The sequence below is a fragment of the Phaethon lepturus genome, unplaced genomic scaffold (genome assembly GCF_000687285.1).
Source record: "Phaethon lepturus isolate BGI_N335 unplaced genomic scaffold, ASM68728v1 scaffold18267, whole genome shotgun sequence".
NCBI lineage: Eukaryota > Metazoa > Chordata > Aves > Phaethontiformes > Phaethontidae > Phaethon > Phaethon lepturus.
The window spans coordinates 23,087-46,938 of NW_010549958.1; the positions used below are offsets into that span (position 1 = coordinate 23,087).

Consider the following 23,852-nt stretch of genomic DNA (forward strand, 5'->3'; position numbering starts at 1 on the left):
ACATACTTTGAATTTTAATCAATAATGCTGAAGGCTTTTCCTGCTTAAAATACTTCTGCATTGATAAAGTAGGTAATTATCACATTATAAGAATAGTTAATTTTATTTCTTTTAAGAGTATTATAATTGCAACTTTGTGAAATTCATGTATATTCCAAAAGTATTGGTGGCTTTTTTATTGGTGGTTTGAAGCATGTGCAAAAATTGTAGATGGGGTAACGTTAGCAAGAGGATTTCAACTCCCTTAGTAGTCTAATGGAGAAAATGGGGTTCCTTATTTCTGTTGCTGTCACTCATGGGTTTTTGAAGTTAATCTCCGTGTGACTCATCAACCTTTTAAGGCATAGAATGCTATTTCAGCCAAATCATAAAAGTAATATGATGCTTTATTAGTGTTTGAACTCTAAAAGACCTTTTAATATTTTGTTGAGGTATGCATGGTAAATCTAATATTATTTAATTGTAGAGCAAAGCAAGAGGTGTGTTACAAAGGGTTATGGTTATGATTATTGTTACCAGTAATTTTATAACTGTGTCCTTTGCTTGTGCTCCATGTATAGGGAGTTGGTCTCTCAGTCCATGGACATTTCCGAGTTGCCACAGAAAAGACACTTTTCGCAATGCCAGAAACAGCAATAGGTAAGTATTTTAACAGATTATCACATGTTGATGTGTTTAAGGAGTCACTGGCTGTGTAATCAGGATGAAATGTCTTTGTCTGAAAGCATTGGCAGTAATGAAGGAATTTTAGAAAGGAATTGGAGATGACCATATATGGAAGTATTTTCTATTAAATTAATAGAAGCTTATCTGTATTCTGGGAGGTTAATCATTGAGGTTCTTAACCAGGGGTTTACTATCTAGAATGACACAAAGACTGTCAGGATACAATTTTTTAAAAATGGAAGTAGATCTGAGGAACTAAGTCTGTGCTACAGATGTAGACCGATAAAGTCTGAAGATCCTAGTGCAAGTATGTCAACTTTACGTTTCGAACTCAGTATGAGTCAAACTGGCTGTACTGCAAGCTGATCTGCAGTGTTAATGAGACAGATGTTGAAATTCCAGCTTTTTGTATAGATTATTATTGTAGACCCATTACAGTTGCGTACAGATTGTGTGCAGGCAAGATCAGAGTGTCGTCATCTTTTTTTTTTTTTTTAAATAGCAACATGTACCTTGTGTTTTCTAATGTGTGATCCTGCAGGTTCTTTGTCAACTCTGAGATGTACAAAAGAAAATGGTGCTGCGTCTCAGAGCTATATGAAGATGGTAGTATGGCTCAAGAAAAGTCAGTCAGATTAAAGTGAACCCTCTTGTGAAATCATTCATGCTTCCTTTCAAGACAGTCCTGGCATCAACAGGGTATCCACATTGAACCTATTATTGTCTGGCATATATACTCCACTAATGCTTTCATCAATGTCCAAGTCCCTTCTCCATGGTTATCAACAATGTTTATGAAGAGTGCTCAAAACCACCTAAAACCTATCCTGCATTTCTGTCATGCAAGATTTCTAGTTTCCACACCTTTCCAAAGCACGGCAGCTGAAGGATGATTGCAATTGTTCTTATCTTTATGTCCTCAAGCAGAAGAATGAGGCTAGTCTGTAACATGTGGCCCTGTTGAACACATTTGTTCAGAACAGAGAACCTGTTTAACCCGGTGGTTAAACAGCTTAAAAGGCACAGGACATGGTGCTATTAAGTTCAATCTTTGTTTCACCTCAAAGAATTGGTTGTAAGGAGTAGTGACCATAGTTTCCTTAAAAGAATTTCCAAACAGTTATGTAATGTTAAAACTAAGAAAAAACGTAAAAAAACCAAACCAGGACTCAGTTCTGAAAACAGAATAGAAGTTATAATATTCTGCTTTTGTTGAGAATATTTTAAGTACAATAATGTCATTACAATTGAAGCTAAAATGCACGCTTAGCTAATGATAGGATTTTTGTAGTGACCCGTTAGTAATGCATAAAAGGTCTAGCATTTTTCATGTTTTCAAAGGGTGTCTTACACATATTATCTATTGTTTATTGCTATCCAGCCTGTGTGAAACATGTCACAAGACTTATTCTGAAATTCTTAAGATATTAAATGAGCTGTGAGTGTCAAGTCAAATAAAACATAACCCCCCCCAAATATAAGCAAGCTCATTATTATTTTAACTCCTGAAAAAAAAAAAATTTGAGCAATTTCTGCTAGCTGATAAATGTCATGTAATTTTTCTGAACAAATAAGTTTGGTATGAGAAAAACAAAAACTATTACAGCCCTCCAGATATTTTTCTCTGCTGAAGGAAACCTTAGTAAACTAAATAGCTCAAGCATTAATACCATGTGAATTTGCTAAACTGCTGAAGTGCATGATCAGTTGTTGTACAAGAAAATCATTTGAAGGAAACAATTATTTTTTAAAAAAACTAAACAGAGAGGTTCTTTGGCATATAAAATTATTCTAATAGTAAAGATACTTTTGCTTTCTTCTTCAAAGGTAAAGATATGAGTAGTCTTATATTAACAAAAATAATTTACTTAATTTATTGTGTTAAACAAAAATAGACTGTGAAGACATGTGAAGAAAAAGCTTAGAACTTGTTTAGGGAAGAAAGTAATTAAAACCCTTTTAGGATCATTTAAAAGTAAAACCACTGAAATCTGTTTGGATTTAAGGGCTTAGCTCTTTTAATCTGTGGTGTATGTTTAAAATGTCTACCTGTCTAGATATTGTATTAATTGATTTTTTTCATATGTTCACTTATTTCAGTATGCGTGACACCTTTTCTGTGAGATGAAAACATTCAGCTGCTACATTTTCACACAATTATTCTGCAGTTATACACCACTATAAACAAAAGGAAATAGACAGATATGCCACTTTGCAAATAGAAATAAAAGGCAGTTCTAGATTGTAGGAGTTTGAAACGGACATAGATAGGATAAAGCACTGGAAAGCAGCTTACACATAGGAGGGTGTGGACAAAACTGGTGAGAAGAACAAAAGGCGAAATTATATTGTAAGAGGTGGGCTTTAAGGTGATGCTGTAATAATAGTGGATGCTTACTTGTATATCCCTCTAAGTTTTTAGCTTTCTGTAAGTCATTTACTAATAAATCTCCAACCACCTCTGCAAGATAAGGTAGGAATGTAGTAGTGCTACCTTTATCTTATGCTTGGCAACTGCAGAGTTTCAGAATTGGGACTACAGTGAAGTGTGTTGCATCTGTCTCGGAGCACAGACTGCAAGTCAGCGTTACAGGCATAGGCGTTTAGCCTGGTCAGCCCAGCAGACATTCAATTCGTCTCTTATTTAAGTAGGGATTTGAGAAATAATTTGTAAATAGTACTAAAAGGAAAAAAAAAATAAAGTATTTATGGAATATGTTAAGAGAATCCCAGTAGCAAGCAGAAACATATGAGAAGCATTATTGAGAGAATTAAGAGGAATATATAGAACAGGGACAAGAGGAGTAAAGTTACAAGAAGAAAGGAAGACAGGGACCTTGAAAAGGATACAGTAGAAGCTATAGCAGACTACATTTATCCAACCAAGTAAGTTTAAAGTGGATTAATTACACCTTCACTAATCCTGTTTGTAAATTCCTTAATAATTAAAGAAATTTAGTTTTATTTGCCTCTAAAGCAACTTAAGCTAATCAACTTCAGTTTATTTAGAACTAATTTCCCTGTGTATGGCCATGTGGAAGGGCCCTGTAGATCCATATAGGAAGATGGCTTTCACTATGGAAACTTACTGGAACACGAGGGGAATAGTACTTCAGCATCAGTATTTTAATTACAGCAAAGAGGAAAAGGTTGTGGCTATTGCAGTCCTGGTGGATGGGGGAATAATGTAATTGCCTTTTTGCTTTGGAGGGCATTTGTAAGATAAGTTTCATTTTGAAATGAGGGGTTTTATTTCAGTAGTAGAATATCCAAAGGGAGACAGATGCATAGAAACGTAAAACTAAATGACAGGCTTGGCATAGATACGAAGGCTCAAACTGAGAAGGTAAAATGCAGAGTAGACTATTCAGAATGTAAGTACAGATGAAAAAGAAGGTAAGTAAGTGATGAATTGGGGTTAATACAGCTTAGGGCTTTTAAAGGGTTGCCAAAAAGATGTTGAGCATTTTAGGAGAAGAGCTCTATGTCTCCATAGCCTTTGGGATGAGGCATAAGTCAGTTAATAGCAATGCAGAATCACAGAATCATTAAGGTTGGAAAAGACCTTTAAGATCATCAAGTCCAACCATCATCCCAACACCACCATGCCCGCTAGACCATATCCTGAAGGGCCACATCTACACGTTTTTTGAACACTTCCAGTGATGGTGACTCCACCACCTCCCTTTGCAGCCTGTTCCAATGCTTGACCACTCTCTCAGTAGAGAAATTTTTCCTGATATCTACTTTAATCCCACAGGCATCAGTGGGAGTGGGAATAGAATCCTGCAACTATAACTGATAGGAAGTGCCTCCTAAAAACAACTTTGTGATGCATTAGAGGCAGCAGAACTACAGGAGGACCAAGAGGGAACCAGAAGAGAAGCTGAGAGATGAGTGAGAACATAAGGCAGTGATGAACTTTAAAGATTATTGAGAAGAGGAAAACACTGAAGAGAAGCTGCCCTTGATTCTACCTAAGGGGGAGGAATATTCAGGGACCACTAATGTCCCACGTCTTAAAATACTTGTAATAGTGTCTTTCTATAATACATACATTGACTCCTTTGTGACTGAAAGCAATTATTGCAAGTGAAAAATTACCACCTTCTATCAAGCACCCCATTTAAACTCTTTATGTACGTCTTAATCTTTCCAGTTCATACCTCTGCTTTGGCAAGTTTTCTGAGTTTCTTATTGCTCATTTGTTTTCTTTTTAATTTATTTTCATGTTCCATTTATTCTCTCAAAGTGAAAACACTACCACACCTTTAATTTCTTCAAAAGACCTTCAGTTTCATGAATGCACCATTGGTGATTATTTCAAAGTAGTAACTGGACACTGCTGCTTCCCCTTTCAATTTTTGAGACTGATACAGCTAAGCTTAAGTTTTCTTAAGTTTAAGAATGTTAAAAGTTACAAAGAGTGTTTGAATTTATTTTGTAGGTGATTAATGTATACAAAAGAATGCGGCAGATACTGACAAAGTGATGATTTTAAATATGTAAGCTTTTTTCAAAGTAGTTATATTTTTCAGTTATAACTTTTTAAAGTATTTTAAATTTTATTCACAGCTTTGAATTTTTAAAAATTACTCTGTAGATTTAAAAGATGTAAATGTAAGACAGTCACTAAACTGGAAAGTTTTATAATTTTTTTTAAATCACAGGTTAGTCATAGTCCTGTCAAAGATCCAGGTATTAGGTCAGCATCTTATGCCTCCACCTTCAGGAAGACCTTGGCAATATTGTTGATCTAGTAATGAATTCTTAGCCTCCAAATTTCAAACTTAGCTGTGCAAGAGGCACCTAATCATTGCTTGATATTTTATCATAATAAAAGATCTCAGAGAAAAAGCAGCATCCAGTTTGAGTTTGCACAAATTATTTCACAATTCTCTGTGTCACTTCTTTGCTGAGAGCATGCTTTATTCCTCAGGCATCTAAAAACGTCTCAAGTTGTTGGCAAATAAAATGAATACTATTGCCTGGTATATATTTGTAAATTATGTGCCAGTGGAAAAGATATAGTTTGGAAGGAGTTCAAGAGTTTGATTTTAGGAAGCGTTGTGATGACAGAGAAATGTTAAACGAAGTCAAGGAGAAACATGGGCAAGAGAGCCATGCCGAAGTCAGGGAGATGAAAGTGAGACAAGAAGAAATAGCTACTAAGTTACATGCATGATTAGGACAAGATTTTCTCCCTTCACTTTTTTTTTTAACTTTGTTTTGTTTATTACAGGCCTTTTTCCTGATGTAGGTGGAGGATACTTCTTGCCAAGACTATCGGGGAAGATTGGCTATTACCTTGCACTAACAGGATTTAGACTGAAAGGAAGAGATGTACTAAAAGCTGGCATTGCTACACATTTTGTAGAATCCGAAAAGGTAAGCTGCTAACCAGTGCTAGCAAGGGCACAGCCTACAACCCTAGTGACAAGTTGTGAGTTGTGTAGCACAGCAATAGACTCTTACCAACTTGAGTGTATGCAGCAGCGCGATTATATTAGCTGGCTGTGCACTGTGAACAGGAATCCTAAGATACTCTCAAGCTGTTGTTATAACACTTGCCAACTAGTGACAGCTTTGCTTGGAAGAGGGAGCAAATGTTGCTGTTTTGATGATTCTACTGTTGAAGGGCATGATTTACTGAGCATAACTGAAGTTGCTTGAAAAATTGTACAATTTAAACAACAGTGCCTGAAATTAGACATTATTTATACAGCTGCAAAGTTTTTAATCTAGGTGACACCCCATTAATGTGTTCTTTATCAGTGTCTTTAACAGATATCCTATTTGTTTCTTACAGCGGCTGTAAGAAAGTGTAAAAATTAGTGTATTTGATAGTCAGAGTCATAAAGTCCCAGTAACCTGGATGGACATAAGTGAAGGAGAAACAATGACTTGCTTCTCTGCGGAAAGACCCATGAGTGTCATTGTGGAGCTGGTTAGATACTATTTTGAGCAGAGCATGGTTACCAGGCTCCTGCTCTTTCAGACTGTTGTAGGCTGGCTTTACCTGCATCGGGGCTCTGCTCTCTCAAAGAACTCTGCAGCATTCTTTGCTGATCACTGCAGACATAATTAAATCCAGATGGTTCAACACTGAAAAGTGAACTCGGGCTCCCTGTATTGTTTTCTTGGTACCTCTAAGATCTGTCCGAAAGTTTGGGGGCATGGGTGTCTGTTTATATATATATATATATATATATACACACACACACATACTATATACAGTACTATTACCATAGCAGTAATAATCCAAGTAGTACATTTTGTTTTACTTACTTTTAATTAAAATCTTATTTTTTAATAGCTACCTGCCTTAGAGAAAGACCTGATAGCACTGAAATCTCCTTCAACAGAAAATATTGCAGACTTACTGAACTCTTACCATGTGAAGGTAACCTGATCAGTTACTGAAATCAAGCAGTTATTATGAAATCAAGCATATTGTTAAATATATGTAAATACAAACTGGTTTTTTATCCATGCTACTGATCATTTGTTTTATGGTTAAAAAATAATAGGTTTCCAAACTCTTTGCACTCTATAAAGTACTAATTTGTAGCACTAATGCCTACAGTGGTCAAAATTAAAATTTAAAAGTCTTTCTTCACTTTTTATTCATTTTGGACACCCTCCAAATTCCTATTGTGATCAGCTCGCTCTCTTTCTATGTGTGTGTGTAAGTTTCCAGCCGGTAGCATGATGATGCAGAGAATATATTGCTGCTAAATTTTTCCTGTTATTCTTGGATTTCTAGCACGCTTTGCAGAAGGCAAAATAGATAGCCACTAGCAGACTGGGAGGTGTACGTGATGGCAACTGCAATCTGGGAGTTAGCCTGAAATTCAGGGATTCTGACAAACACAAATGACAGCCTAGTCCACAGGCTGCAGAAGTTATAGTGCCAGTTATTAAATGCTATGCTGCTCACTTGGAAGTGGATGTTATGTTTCCATCCCAGAAACTTTCTCTTTATTGACCTGAAGAAATAATTTGCTAGCTTGATGCATTTGATGTACATTTTAGTATTATTTTGATGCAGACCATCTGCAGTCCAGATTTGAAGTCTGAATTTAAGGGCTCAAGTTGTTCCTTCAGTTTCGCAAATATTTTATGTGTTTGTAACCTTGAGATAATTGAAAGATTGTGAATAAGCACAGCAGTTATCAATAGGATAAGTATTAGCAGAGTGCAGATATCACAGAATTATTACGGTTGGAAAAGACCTTTAAGATCATCAAGTCCAACCGTCAACCCAACACCACCATTATATGCTGTAGGGGAAGCATCTGGGGGCTTAAAGCAATGTTTTCAGGGCAAGGAAGGTGCTGTTTTCTCAGTGGACAAAGCCATAGTCCTCTGTTGTCCTTTTGGAGGTGAATGTAACTTTATTGATAATCATACATAATTAGTATTTGTATTATCCCTATGTAACAATGGGCATGAAAATTAAAGGCTTTGGGTTTACAATCAGTTTATTCGGTGGCTATTTTAGCTGTTTTGATATGCATTGTACATTTATTTCAAAAGAAAGGAAACTTCTGGAGTCAAATGAGGATTCAGTGTACTCAGTCAATCTGAGTATTACTCCCCAGTTTGCCTTTAAAATGAGAGGTGTCTACTCTTGTTTCTGTTTTGGAATTACTAAGTTCATACATAAAGATTAATTAGAAAAATAAATGTGATAAGCTGATTTATATAGTAGTACTGATTATCTTGACAAAATAGAAAGCTATGAAATAGGAGTGATTGTATGTTGCAGTATACTGCTTTACAAGATGACGTTTAATGGAAAAGGAAGCTGTGTATTTCTAGTTATCAGAGCTGACGTGACAGGGAACCTTCCTCAGCTTCAGCTGCTGTTACTGAAACATCTGCTTATGTCCTAAACCCCTTAATGCCAGAAGATCTGAAACATTTGACAGCCTTTCCACATAAGGCCAACAGATCTTTCACACTCTTTAGTTGTCTAAAGAAAATTTTGTAAAACGACAGAGAAAAGATAAGGAAGATAAATGCTCTTTTTTTTTCTATTTTTTTTTAAATACATATATACATGTCTGTACATTTTTTAAGAAAATCAAACTTTTTTCTAACATTCTTAGTTTTTTTAGTAGATTTATCTACAATGGCTTTTTTAGTGTATTTGATAGAAATGTATGGATAGAATAATCAAGATTACTTGTGTACAAGATAACCACCCAGTCAAATATACATACATAGTAGCTCAGAGAAAGCACTGCATTATGAAGTGACATCTTTGACATTCACAAGATAAAGTGAAAAGTTCATTTATACACATTGCAAAATTGTAATTCATTTAAAATGTCAGTGTCTTATGAATATTAAGTTAGTTTATGATATTTCTGTAACACATCATAGAACTTTTTCAGTACTGATAAGGTTTTCAGTCTAAAGTAACCAAGTAAAATAGGTATTTGCTTTTTAAATAGAGCAAAGTTGATGAAGAAAAGAAGTTTGTACTTGATGAACATATGGAGAAGATTAACAGGTATTCAGCAATCTTTCTTCTTTTTTATTCTTTTGGATTGATACTGTTACTGGATTCAACTTCATGTTATCTGTGTTCCACAGATAAGGTGATAGAAATGACATTCAAGTTAGTAATTTAAACTTTTTTGTCTTTAGGGAGCTTTATCTGAAGCTCATTAAGTATTTCACTTGTCAGTATATTAAATACTTGAGCATATTTTCCTGATTCATACACCATTATATTAAGCAACTATGGCACATCAAAATTTTCTATAGAAATTCGATGGAAATTTGTGAGAGTAATTGTTCAGTTGGACAGGAAATGTTACATAGCGCATTTATAGTCACTCGTATAAGGCCATTTCTATGATTATTTGGAACTTCTATGTATCAATCAGAAGGGGAAGGAGAAAAAAGTGAGAGTGATAAGCATCAGCTAAAACTCTTGAAGAAGGATGGCAGTAACTAATTTTAGAGATTAAAGATGTTAACACCAAACTAGTAGAATAGAGCTGATGGCTAAAGATTTGATGTGTTATAAAAATACAGATTGGATTGATGGTAGTAATTAAAGTTGCTGGATAAATATCAGAATTTCTAAGTGAGGTTTATTGAAATGCTAAAGATTTGTAAAGGAAGAGGACTGTCAATTGAATTATTTAAAACTGAACAACAGGGAACACATTGCTAAGAATAGCCAAATCAGCTGGTTATGCTCCGTTTCCAATTTCTGTGTTACTAGCACTTCATAGGGAAGAGAAAGGCTGAAGTAGTTCATCCATTTATTAGCGTCTTTTTTTTTTTTCCTAGTCTTTTTTCAGCAAAGAGTATGGAAGAAATTGTTAAAAAATTAAAGCAAGATGGTTCTCCTTTTGCCATTAAGCAGCTAGAGGTAATGTCTTCTATGTTATTTTTGTTAGAGATTTTAAGTCTGGTTCTGTACTTTCTTATCATGGGGTAGATTTTAGTCACCTTATTAACATAACCAATACTACGTAACAATAGTAAGACATTGGACTGAGATCCTCAGTTTCTCATATATAGTCCTGTGGAATTGTTAGTAGTCCTACTCAGACAAGAATATTCCTCTATAAAACCACATGATGTGAATACCATCATAAATTGCATAAAATTGTAATCTAGTAAAAAAACCCAACAAAATCCCTTTCCCCCTCCCCACAATCAGGGGGCTGTTGGTGACAAAGGTTCCTTTTATAGCTTCTCATTTTATTGCCAAGGGTTGGAATAAAATAGTGCCAGACAATGTTGCTCATTTTCTTCCATTCCAGGTATCTCATTGGGTAAACAGCAAGCAATTTATCATCACAAAGTATATTTTGATCTTTTTATTGCATTTCTGAGTGTTGGATGTAGTCACTCAAAAAGTATACAGTGATGCTATACACTTAATACACACTTCAGCCTCAAAAACAAGAAGCAACTTATAAATTAATATAAGTAACGTGCGTATTTTTTCTTTCTTGTTTTAAATATCTGTATTCAGGTGCCTTGTAAAAGTTTGTCTTGGAGCTATTAAAATATTAGTTACAATTGGACAGAACATGAGCATTTCTCCAACAAAAGCTTTGTTTCGACTTTAGTTACAGCTCACAGAAGAAATCCTGCTCTTATAATAAAACAAAACATCCATCATCTTTGGACTTTCATTTGAGCAGAAGGAATATAATTTTAGAATATAGTATCATTAACATTATGCATCCAGATACACAGATAGATTTTTTGTTTTAGTTTCTAATTAAAGATTTAACATTTTGTCACTGGAACTCTCAAACAGTTCTTGAGAAAGGAAGTTTTAAACTTATCTTTGTGCCAACTGGTACACCTAGTACATTGCAAGAAGTTTAGTGTATGCCTTACAAAAGCAAAATTGAATGAAAGGAAACGCTAATTTTTCTCCCCACTTGAATACAAGTTTCATTGAATAGTCAAGTGAGCTAGTGCTAGAACAATCATTTTATGTGTTTGTAGACCTGAATTCTACCATAGGCCACCGTTCATGGTTTTCCCCCAAACTACATAAGCTGTATGATTCAGTTCTTCATTTTTTCCCCTATGTTATAGGTGGCAGGGAAAGTACTTACATTAAGGTCTATTGAGACAGTTTGATAGCATGTTAAAAGCAGGCACTTTTGGTAGCTCTTATTTCTTTATAGTATTGAGTTACAAGGCAGTATTTTATTTGTAGATTTTATGAAGTTCAGTATAATTCTGCAGAGATACTATATTGATTAGTTTCAGTGGAGGTTGAAAACAATCAAGAATTATTTGCATATAGCTTTTCCAAAGTTAATTTCATAGGATTATGACACTTGAAAACATAATCAGACCTAGTGGAACTTTTAAAAATAGCATGTAGCCTTTAAAGGGTGCTTTGTTCAAAATACAGTTTCTACTACAAAAGATGCAAGGAGCGTGGAAACACTTTGTTACTGAAATATGTTAGCTAGATAAGTTTGTTCTGCCCTGTTTGCTCTCGTTACCCAAACCTGCTCGACTGGCTTCCTTCATTTGCAGCCTCATAACTCAGATCTCCCCTATTAAATAAATAAACGTATGTTCTTGTTTCTTGTTGTTTAGGGCAGTACATTTGTTTCATATTTTTAATTTAGAACTTAAAACTGTCATCTACTTCAAAGTTACGATTTTGTGTCGCTGATTTTTTTTTTAATTCCTGAACAAAAAACACAGCTGTTTTGTTGCTTTTTCTTTTTTCTTATTCCATGCCTTTAATAGGACTTTATAGCAGCTTTATTTCTTTCGTATGATTCGTAAATGAATGACTGTCCTTGGAGTTGACAGAAGTTCCCGAACAACTGTCTGTTCTGTTCAAGAAATGGGACTGTGTTAATGGGAGTTCTTCTGTCCATATAGAAATTTGTGAAGAAAAAAACCCCAACCCCCTCCCCCCAAATCCTCAAACCAAACACCCCACATTTTCCAGCAGGTGCAAGGCTTATTAATGTGAACAAGTAGGTTAAGTTTCAGAAAGGTTTCTAACAGTACACATTCTGTACTAAGCAGTAGGATTAAGTAAGCTTGTAGGATCAGGTACTTAATTTCTTCTGTGAAAGATCCACAAAGCCAAAGGAAAATGCATTTGTGGGGGAAAAAAGTTAAAAAGGGATTTGGGTATAAATCTGGCTTTCTCCAGGAAATGCTTGCCAGTTAAACTGGAGGTTTTGTTTTACTAGGGAAGCAGAATTGTAATTAAACTTAATTGTAGCTGGAGGAAGAATGGTAGCTTGCACCCTGGCAGTTAAGCACTTTACAACACCTGTAGACGAGAATACTGGCCTGCTGTCACATCGCTCAGAGGAGCAGAGTTCAAAGAAGTGGTTAGAGCAGGGAACGCCTAGCAAAACCGTGACAGTCTGAGATTATCAGACATTATCCTTGATAGCAGTTTGCTGACTTGTGTGAAGCAAGTCATTTTCCTCATCAGTAGTATCACAGCACCAAGAGTGCGTCCATAGATGATTGATAGTTTCCTGTCACTTTGTGAAATCAAGGTTTCACTTTAGTGTCCAGGTACAGGAACAACAGCACATTCAAATGATAAATACAAAGACTGTAAAGGATTCAGTACCAGAAATCTGTATGCTTATTTTCTTTGTAACTGTCGTGGTTTAGCCCCAGCCGGCAACTAAGCACCACGCAGCCGCTCGCTTCCAACAATTTTGTCACCATCCCGTGATCGACAGCCCGTCCCCAAGCAGCGATTTCTGCCCCCCGGCCAACTCCAGTTTATGTACTGGGCATGACGTCGTATGGTAGGGAATATCTCTTTGGCCAGCCTGGGTCAGCTGTCCTGGCTGTGTCCCCTCCCAGCTCCCCGTGCACCCCCAGCCTACTCGCTGGAAGGCCAGCACAAGAAGCTGGACTGTCCTTGGCTGCTCAGCAGCAACCCAAAACATCAGCACACTATCAACAGCTTCTCATCCCAAATCCAAAACACAGTCCCGCACCAGCCTCTGCGAAGAAAACCAGCTCCATCCTGGCTGAAACCAGGACAGTAACTCATAGTAAAACTTTTTTTAAAACAACTCTTACTTTATAGCATTACTTTGTTTTCAGGATTTATATGAGCCAAAAAACTTTAATCTGAGTGACAGAAGTACCACTTCTAATTGGATGAAGTAAGCATGTGGGGTCAAAACCTGAAAAGTATTAGATCATAGAATCGTTTTGGCTGGAAGGGATGTTTAAAGGGCATCTAGTCCAACCCCCCTTAATGAGCAGGGACATCTTCAACTAGATCAGGTTTCTCAGAGCCCCATCCAACCCGACCTTGAATGTTTTCAGGGACAGGGTGTCTACCACCTCTCTTAGCAATCTGTGCCAGTGTTTCACCACACTCATTGAGAAAAAATTCTTGCTTACATCTAGTCTAAATCTGTCCTCTTTTAGTCTAAAACTATTACCCCCTGTCCTATCGCAACAGGCCCTTTTGAAAAGTCTGTCCCCATCTTTCTTTTAAGCCCCTTTGAAGTATTGAAACACTTTGGTTTTCACATGATGCTTTCTTACGGCTTTTTTGGCAGGACAGTGCACCTTCTGAGCACTGATACTTCATTTAATAGCCTTCATTGTTACTGAATGAATTCCAGTGTAGTGTGGAAGACACTGCAGGTACTAAGAATTACAAGACATTACAAGAATTACAGATCTACTGGTCAGGCTGGGATGCAGACACTGGCTCCTGAAACTTTAAATGGGTATGCAGCGAGTGTGTGAGAGAGATAACAGGAATGAAGCTGGATGGTATCTTAGTAGTGTTGAATTCAAGAAAGGAGCATCCTGAAACTCTATTAACAGACCAGTAAGAGAGTGATAAATCTGTCCTTAAGCAGCTTTCCTGTGGTGCTTTGGCTAGATGCTCATACTTTGTCAAAGCTCATCCAGAACCATTGTTCAGTGTGGACAACCAAATGCTGTAGTATCTCAGAAAGTAAGTGGTGGCTGTCTTCATCTGTTGCAAGGGAAGTGATACACTGGATCTCTGGGAGGGGTTTTTTTGTTTGTTTCATTTAAAGCAAGCCTCCCTCAAGGATCCTCAACAGCTCAGAAGCTTTAATGGACCCTGGAGACAAAAGATGCAGCCACTACTGCAGCTGTTACTCTTGTAAGGGACTCCAGTGAGTCAGTGCCACTTAATTCAGTCACTTTCTGATAGTATCATATTGGAATTTGGGTCTATTGCAAATTCAGCTTGTATCTTTCAAGATCATTATGTGGAAATCAAGATGGTCTCAAAGATACTGTAATAGATGTCAAATACTTGTATGAAGACTTCCTTGCATTTTAATACTCCCCACTTTGGTCTATTTTATCTCCTTTTCAGGCTTGTTCCCTAGCACCAATCCCCTCCTCCTCTTTGTACAGAGAATTTATTTATAGATACACTGGTGACTCATTTTTCTGCAATTACACCTACCCATTTTCTTTCCTTATTCGTCTTCCTTCAGCTTGATTTATGGCAGTGCCTCCTCCACCTTCAACCTCATTGATATGCCAGGATAAGGCAGCTGCTGGATGCACTAGACTAGTTAAGTGCTGTTTTCAGATCTTCCCCATTTCAATGCTTTCTTTGACCAGAAAGAACTTGCCATTACCATTTCACCTATGGAACCATCTGGTTGCACTGTGCATACCATTTAACCTGCTTTCTGATCTAGATGACAGAATATGGAAAGAAGAAAAGGTCCAGTTCAAAGGTAAAGCCAGCAAGAGCATATTACTGGAAATAAGAGGTCCAGTTAAAAGTTGCTATCTATCCTAGACATACCCAGTGATGTAATTAGAGGTATAGCCGTTTTCTTTATCTGCTGAAAGGCAGCTTGTTTTTAGAGAGCTTTACCAGAACTCAGGAAATGTGCACAGTTTGAGCCAGCATTAGTTCCTTCTAAACCAGCTTCTCTCTCAAGTGAAGTGGTCAACATGCAAATGACAGAATGACAGAACCAGTGCTTTTAAGATTCAGTTGCACAGTCTCCTGCTTGTATAGCAATTGCATGTTTTCCAGCTTAACTAGGCAAAATGGGTCACTGCTCTATCAGCTGGTGTCTGGAGAGGGATGAAGAGTAATTGGGAGCCAGAAAAAATGTTAATGTTGATGACTGGAAACCTGCCATTTCAGTCTGTGCGTAAGGAGTCTAATGTCTGCAATGAAAATAACGTAAAGAGGCAAATCTTACCATCTGCTGCTTTTCAGTAGTGGTAAAAATGTCCTAATTAACAGGAAATGTCTATTGTATTGTGAATAATACTGAGCCTTTAGTTGGGTTTACAGGGGAAGAAGAGTCTCGTTTAGAGTAAGAAAACAAAGATCAGCAACAGTAAGGTTTAGTTGCTTTTCCCCACAACCCTGAAATCTTTAAAGCTCAGTTCTGTTTTCTTAACTAGATTTTTGTTTTCCTCCCCACCTCCCCCTACTGTTTACTGGCGTGCTGTTAATTGAAGGATAGTCATGAGAGCCAGATTTACAGCATTTGTTTGTGTGCCTTAAACAGATCCTGTCTGTTGCATAATATTTATAGCCTGTAGCTCTGTCAGAAGAAGGCAGGCAAGACCTCCCGGCTTCCTATCAGCAGAGCAATGTAGGGCTAAATTATTGCAGTATCTGTTGATCCCAGACAAGAAGCCTGGACAAAGAAGCATTTATGTTTGATTTCATTTAATATTTTTTTCTTCCACAATATTCTTCATTGTATATTGTCTAGTCTTTGCAGATGATCATCAAACAACTACTTAAAGTTTTTTGCTAATCTCACTATTATTACCTTACTACTCTGACTGTTGTACCAAATAAAATGTAAATGCTCTACAATACTAATATCAGCTACAATATCAGTAACATCTAAGGGCAACTCAGACTATATATATATGATATTAAAAAATGGAATATAATTGCTTGTAACACTTGCCTTCACTTCTCAAAAGAATCTGTCTGGAAACAGCTTTCAAGCTGGATTAGGTTCTCTGGACAGTAGCAATTGATAATAAATGATGTGACCTTAGGAGTTCTAGGCTTTCAACAAGTGATGGCATACATCTCAGAGATCCTGCTGATAAAAGTTTATGCAAGTAAGTTCATTTAGTATGAACATTTTAGAATGTCATTTTAGTATGACAGCATGGTGGAAGGGAGCAGAAGGAATAGGTATCACGTAAGTGGGCTTGGGGAGTGCCATCATTTACTTCACAAAGTTTAAAATGCAAAAAAGACAGACTTGCAAATGTGTCTAAATTGAAGAGAATAAAAATAATTGTTAATATCTTCCCCAGACTATTAATAAGATGTCACCTACATCCTTAAAGATGACTCTCAGACAGCTCAGAGAAGGAGCTTCCATGAGCTTACAAGACGTACTCACAATGGAATACAGACTGAGCCAAGCGTGCATGGTAAGCAAGCGGCTGAGCCCTTTGTCTCTTTCCAGCCATGGAGCAGTAGCAAATTTATCAGAGACTAAGTTGTATACAGGTTACATCAAGGGTTTAGCATTTATAGGTTTTAATTTTCAATATCTTCTTTGTGTGTTTGGTAGGCTGTCACTTTCTTTTTTGCAGCTCCATGTCTTTATGTGCAACTTGAAGGAGACTACATGAATGATGGTCAGATGGGAATGGTAGAGGGCTTTTGTTAAGAAAATTATGCTAATGTTACAATATAGAAAGCTTTGTATTTGGGCCATAATTTTAAAACTTTGCTGTTCTTGAACAAATTTCCTATTAAAATTACTTAGTCCTCAGTACCTCAGTTCCCATCCGCAGGATGGGAATAGTTGTATATTGCTGCCTTTCAGGAGTGCTGTGAGAAATTTGAAGAAAATAAGATATTTTAGTACTATTTGTAGTAAGGGCTGAGTACTTGGATAACATACAAGGACGTGATCCTTTCCTGGAGTAGAAAAGAGTTGCTAACTGAATTATCTGAACAAATTCCTCCAACCTTCCTCATGGCATCCTTATTATTAGTTTTGTCACATTTTAAAATAATATTTTTATGTATCTGACTAAATGATTTGTGAACCTTAAAGTAAATACTTTAAAAAAAGGGTGAAAACATACCTAATTCTGATACGTTGTAGTGCCTGACAGTACCCTTGCCATATCTTTCCTGAAACAAGTATAGTTGCTCCATCAGTAGTGAAGCATCTTTAGGGATTTAAATGTTACGTTTAGCTTTATAAAAAAATACCTGGATGTTTCCAGGATTCCATTCAACTGCAGAGTGTTCCAAGTATGCAGAATACATCACAATTCCTGAAGACTGGCCTTTCTCTGAAGAATTTGTGATCCTACACACCTTTAGCCCCACATCATGCAAAACTCTTTAGAAAAATCTAGGTGTAACACAGAGACACTAGAGGTGTAACTCAGAGAGAGGGCTTGCACTGCATAAAAGTTGGCTGATCAACTACAGTTCAACAGACTGATTTTAAGAGTTGTGGCTACATTTAAGCAAGAGGATATAGAGCTCTTTAATAAATAAAGAGAAAGTAGGACTAAATGAGAAGTGGGATTTAACTGAATCTGGAGAACTTGATAGGGAAACATGGGCTCAACAGAATCTGTCATGTTACAGCTTTTTTTTTGTAAATCTTTCAGAGAGGCCATGACTTCTATGAAGGGGTTCGAGCAGGTAAGCATGCACATCAGAAATGTTTCTCAAACTTAGTAATATGCAAACTCACTGTTGTGTTGTTTCTCTGGTGGTTAAAAAAAGTGCATGCAGCAACAGTCCAGAGAACACTTTGCAGCTTGCTACAGTTTTGCTTATTAGACTCCTGTATGGCCAAAATTCATTATTTGTTCCAAAGTACAACAGCCATGTTGTTTCCTTTATGTAATCTCAGTTTCCTAACGTTATTTTTCCACCTGGTAGCACAGCACCTTGAAAAGGTTTCATCAGTTCATTAGAAATGTTCAAAATATATTTAATGCTGACAGTAATGAGTACCTATGTGTATCATTTGTATGTCCCAATTTAGCATTGCCACATAGCTGGTTCAGCCAGCTATAAGATGGTTTAAGACTCAAAGTCAAGAACAACTATTTGTGTAGAAAATTGTTAGAACAGAGACTACTTTCACCCATGTCCAAAATATCTCTACATATATAGGTTTTTTTAATACTATGACATCTCTATATAAACTTAATGATAAATAATTCCGCACTTTAAGGCATTGGTTAAGATAGGTAGTGGTAAAAGTAGAGCAATGGCTCAGCAAGTTCATTTAGGGGACAGACTTTGATTCTGTCCTTGATTCTACTGCTGATTCACTATGCAATTTGTCAAACCCAATGTCACATCTGTTAGAAACTGTAGTAATTATTTATGTACTGTTCAGAGCAAGATGAAGTAAAGCACAGGTATTTCCTTTTCCAAGGAGCTTACAGTACAAGACATTTGTATGAATAACACTTTGGGGCTGAGGGAATGTGGCTTTTAATTCACACAGTTATACACTCAAGTATGTATTATCACCTCCTCCTCATTTCTTATATCTGTCTTTATAAAGTAGTTTAAAATCCACTTAAGTAACGGATACTGAATGTTCACTATTAGTAATACTATCTTAAAGATATCCTTTAAGTGATATCTTTGGAGTGAGAGATGCAAAGTTTGTTTGTACAGCATAGAAGAAGTTTCTGATTTTAATTAATTAATCTTTAGCACTTATTAGCAGAGACTACTTTGAAGAATTTACCACACATGTTGAGAAGTACGTGGTTTTCATTGTGTTGGTAACGGTACAAGGGTATCTTAAAAAGAATATTCCTAGGATATATTCTAAATCACCATATAAGCTGATGAAGTGTAGTTATCCAGGAAGTGACAAACTCAAAGTCAGAGTCAGATGAATACCAAACCAAATTCTCATTTGTAATGCACAAGGTTATTAAGCCATCTGGGGATGTGGTAGAGGACAAAAGCAAGTAATTTATCAGTATGGCCAGTAAAATCCACAAACTGCTTGTACAGAAAGAAGCTGCAGGAACAGCAGTTGGGAAGCTTCTCTTTTACATAGGATGATGTAGCAAAGGCGTAACTTTTGGGGAAGAAAAAAACGCCAAACACCAGAGATCCAGCTGCACTGAAGGGATTGCTAATAATAATAATAATTTGTTCCTGAAGCACTTTTGCTCTCTGCTTACTGCATATATCTTGTTCTCAGATTTGTTGTCTTAAAATTGTTTCTCATGTTTAAGAGTGGTGCAGAACCTGACTCAAGGTAATTTTTGTAGTTGGGTCTAACCTTATAAAAATCATTATCCAACAATGTGCTGAGCATCCTTTTTAATAGGAAGTAATATTATTAGGTACTTCACAGGATCAACCGTAGTGAATAAAAATGAAAATGATAAAAATGTTAGCATAAGTATCAGCTTTTTCTTTATTAAAGCATTACATTCCAAGCATTTAAGAGCCAGCTGTTGACCCTGTCTACCACAAGAGGATCTACCACAAAGTAAAGATACAATAATCAGATTTTAGTTTTTGAAGATTGTTTTTCAGCAGAAATGGCCATAGGTCAGGTTTTAACAACAGCTTTTATCTGCTTCAAACCATAATTTTAATAGGCATGCTAGGGAAGTAGTTTGTTTAAAAGCTTTTTAAACCTGCTTTGACCTGAGGTCAAAATTTCATTTTTCTTTTAGCCAGTTTTCTTTCAACCAGACTGAAAATCATCTGGCAAACAGTCTTCCCCATTTACGATGCTTGTAATTGGAGCTACTAAAGAAAAGCCAAAACCCTTAAAGCATAAAACACACAATCCTATTTCATCAACATGTTCCCATATAATGGTAAATGTGGTCTTTGAACACTTTAGGTATCCATTTTTCACCTTGATTTATAGAATAACACATAAACTAAGAAATGCATAGCTCTGGGTAATTTCCAAGAATTTTGTTTTTTAATTCTTACTGCATAAGAAAAGTAATTTTTGGAGCCGGTGCTCAAACACATCCAGGTAGACTACAATCTCAGCAGCCCGAGGGGACAAAAATCTGTTAAATTAGCCTCCTAACTATTTGTGCAGGAATGTGCACTTCAAGTGGAATTGTAAAGGCCTTCTACGACCTTGCTGATCCTGCAAAGATCTTATTTCTGTATGGCTTTTGCCCTCCCTCCTGCAGTGCTAGCAGCTGGCAGATGTGAGCCTCACCCTGGGCACACAAACCCCTTGCAGTCGGTGAGCAGGTAGAGAGATTTCATTGCAACTAACAGAATTTCAAGTGCTTAGAAGTATCAGTGTTTTGACTGTGCTGAATGAAGCTAAGCAATAGAACACTACTTGAAGTCTGGTGAAGTCACTGCTACTGAACAGAGGGGGTTGGATTTAAAAAAAACCAAAACAACAAAAACATAAAACACAAGAACAAACCCTTAACACAATGTCTATGTTCAATTACTTTTATCTTATTGAACTTCCCTTAGCCTACCTTAGAAGTCTTCAGAATTTTTGTTCCATTCTTGTAGCGATTGGTATCTTAAGCTGGTAAAACACAAAATACACAGAAGTTAATGCAGAAAGGGAATATTTTCACAATACTATTAGAAAACAAGTATTTTAACTCATACTCATTTAAGAGTAAAGATTTCATTGGAGAGACCATTATGATCATTCAGTTTATCCACCAGAATAAAACTGGCCACAGATCCAAACAGAAAGATTAACTTGATTACACAGTAGTGCCATAGAGTGGAGAATTATCAGCAATTACTACTGTATTTCAGAGTTGAAACTGTAGCAGTAGTATACATATGGCCTTCCCTCCCCTTCCCTGTAATTTAAAGCATCTCTAGTCAGTGTTGTCTTTTGTGGCTAAGAGTTAAGATAGGAGTTCAGATTATTTTGGCCAGATTGTGAACTTCAGTTAAGTTGAAGAAAATCATTAGGAAAGAACTACTCCCATGGAATAAATATAGTTGATTTGGGACTATTATGTATTTTGACCCAAACCAATCAATGGCTTCACATCACAGTGTTTAAAGTTAACTTGTAGGATCCTAACCTTTCAGTAAGTTACCCAGTTGAATCACTTAGTAAAATAATGCTTTTACAGCATAATTCTTCAATTGCCCACAGGGATCCTACTCTCTGTGGAGTTGCAGCTTCTGTCTATATAATGGGTTTCTTTTTAAAATTAGTGTTCATTTATATCCAAGGAGTCTTTAGTCCTGTATTTGCAGGTAAATGGGTGCAACGCTCTGATTCTCCTTTCTCTTTGGAGATGCAAGCTTAAGAGTTGTGATGCCTGTATTGTCTTCAGCTACAGAAATATTATTTAGTGCAGTTGTCATTTGAATGGTATTTATTTTCTGGGCATTTTCTAAGTGCTGGTTATAGAGGGGGAAGTTAGTTAAGAAGTTTTCAAGCCACACTTTTTACCACAAACTGCCATAATGCCTGTCTTTTGATAAGACACAATCTTTAGGTGGGCATTGTTTCTACTGAACTTAAAATCCAACTCCTTTCCACACTTACCCTGCATGGTTAAAGTTTAGTCACCAAGAATGAAGTTTGCTTAGAAACACATGACAACTTACCAAAAAGCAGCTGTTACTCTTCAAAATATCTGTGAGCATCTTCTGTTCACATGCTTTTACAACCATCCTACCCTGAAGTCTTTGTCAGAAAGAACGAACGAACAAAAAAACAAACAAATTCCATTCTCAGCAGAGGAACTTGAGAGGTGCTTCCTGCCAGTCCCACCATGGGCCATGTTGGTCAGGCGGTCTCCCAGGACACAGATGCATCTCTAAATCAGGTGCTGATGTCACACATCTGAAGGGAATGTGTGTTGAGGAGGGATGTTGGGTAATCGGTGCATCCTATGGAGCCACAGTTACTATAGCTGTTTTTTTTTGTAAAAATATCACATTTTGAACAGCACCTTTGCAGGTTTTCTTGGGGCCAGAAAAGATGCTCTGGAATTCCATTCATATTGATCACTTTTACACACAAATAAACACTCTCTTGTCTTATTGTTGCTTGCTAGTGCAGCTGTTCTTGCTGACATGCCTTCAACATTCCTGTCATCCAAGGAATGCTTTTTCAGAATTGATAATCTTCTTGTTACACTTATACATGTGATTCATTCACTGAAGATTTTATCTTCAGTGATGTACTTCTTAGGATACAGCATAAAGTATACATACTAAGATGATACAAATCTTCACAGTTAAATCTACATAGGTCTGCAGTTATCTGTCAGTATTTACAAATAAATATTCTTGATTTTCCCACAAAGATACTCTGCTTTACTTTCCTCATTAGTTATTTCATTATTAGTTTATAAGATGTGTTTATATTAGCTGTAGGCTTTTAACACCTACTTTGAGTCAGCTCCTATACTCTACACCTTGTCCAAAAGGAGCATTGTGCATACCGTTCCCAGTTTCATATGAAAAAGAAGTCAGGCAAGAGTAGTAGGTCTAACAGAAAACACTAATTTCAGGTATATTACTTCAAAGCTTGGGCTACTTCTGAAGTGATCCACTGTTCCTTGTATCATCAGGCACTTCCCCAGATATGTCTCTAGACAGGTCACAACTCAAGAATTTTTATTAGAGTAGGAATACCTGTTATAAAAACTCTTGTCTTCTCCAGAGCATATTGATTTTTCTTGCCAATGTCTGTCTTGATGGAATCTGAAGTCATCTCAGTTAGAGAAAGTTCACAAGTAACTTTTGTGGTTTTATATTCCACCTGACAGTGCTGATTGACAAAGACCAATCCCCCAGATGGAAGCCAGCTGCTCTAGAAGAAGTCACTGATGAATTTGTGGATGACTGTTTTAAGCCATTAGGAAACAACGATCTCAAGTTGTAAAGATGAAGCCTATTGACATCTTATACATCTGCTCAATTATAATTATATCTGCTTGATATAAAAATTAATAATAGTATGGTAAAGTTTGACAGGACTCTTTCAGCTAGCCTGAGATTCGTAAGTCTACTTTTTTGCATTCAGGAATATTCTCTTTTGTTATGCTGTCATAATGATAAAATAATCATATCTTTGGTTAATAACGGGAAAAATTACTTCAAGACTAATTGTTATTTTTACTGCTTTACACAATGATTAACATTTCATTTTTTGCATCAACCCTTAGTTTAGGAGGAACCTTTGGGGGAGACAGCACAGTTAAGGGATGACCTAATATGCAAGAAGTCAGGAGACCTTTGTGTTCTTGGCTCTATCACTGATCTGTTAAATTTGGATTGTGCCTCAGATTCTTCTCTATACAATGTAAATAAAATATACTTAAAGCTTTAAAATAGTCAGAGCTACAAAGGAAAATGCAAGACATGCTAAATCCATGGTGTTAAGTAGCCTTTTAAGTAAAAGGTCAGACATTATTAGTCCGAGAGAAAGAAATTGTTCTATTGATTTAACATTTGGTCAGTATTCAGTCTTGCTATGTGATGTAGCCATTGTGTCATGTGTCATAATATTGCCAGAGCCTAAAGCACACTTCTGTTTGCTTGTAAAACCAATTTTTAAACAATGCTATTAAGTTTGATTGAACTGCATAATTAGGTTTTTTTCATTATTTCAAAAATTGATAGTTTTTCCTGGTCTTACAGTGGTGAAGAAATAACTGTCTCAGCCCTTCCTCTGAACACCAAGCAGCACATTTCCTGCCGA

General features: G+C 36.4%; 1 protein-coding gene across 1 annotated transcript in view; it reads left to right on the forward strand.

Moving 5' to 3' along the window:
- Nucleotides 1–23,033, forward strand: part of HIBCH (3-hydroxyisobutyryl-CoA hydrolase) — a gene marked incomplete at its 5' end in the record, with an annotated part of 45,221 nt that extends 22,188 nt beyond the window's left edge. Inside the window, 8 exons of the mRNA XM_010290419.1 lie at nt 561–639; nt 5,909–6,054; nt 6,983–7,069; nt 9,129–9,187; nt 9,979–10,060; nt 16,474–16,593; nt 17,800–17,833; nt 22,918–23,033. Of these exons, the coding sequence (XP_010288721.1) occupies nt 561–639; nt 5,909–6,054; nt 6,983–7,069; nt 9,129–9,187; nt 9,979–10,060; nt 16,474–16,593; nt 17,800–17,833; nt 22,918–23,033 (723 nt within the window). The remainder of the gene's footprint in view (nt 1–560; nt 640–5,908; nt 6,055–6,982; nt 7,070–9,128; nt 9,188–9,978; nt 10,061–16,473; nt 16,594–17,799; nt 17,834–22,917) is intronic.
- Nucleotides 23,034–23,852: the final 819 nt, after the last annotated feature.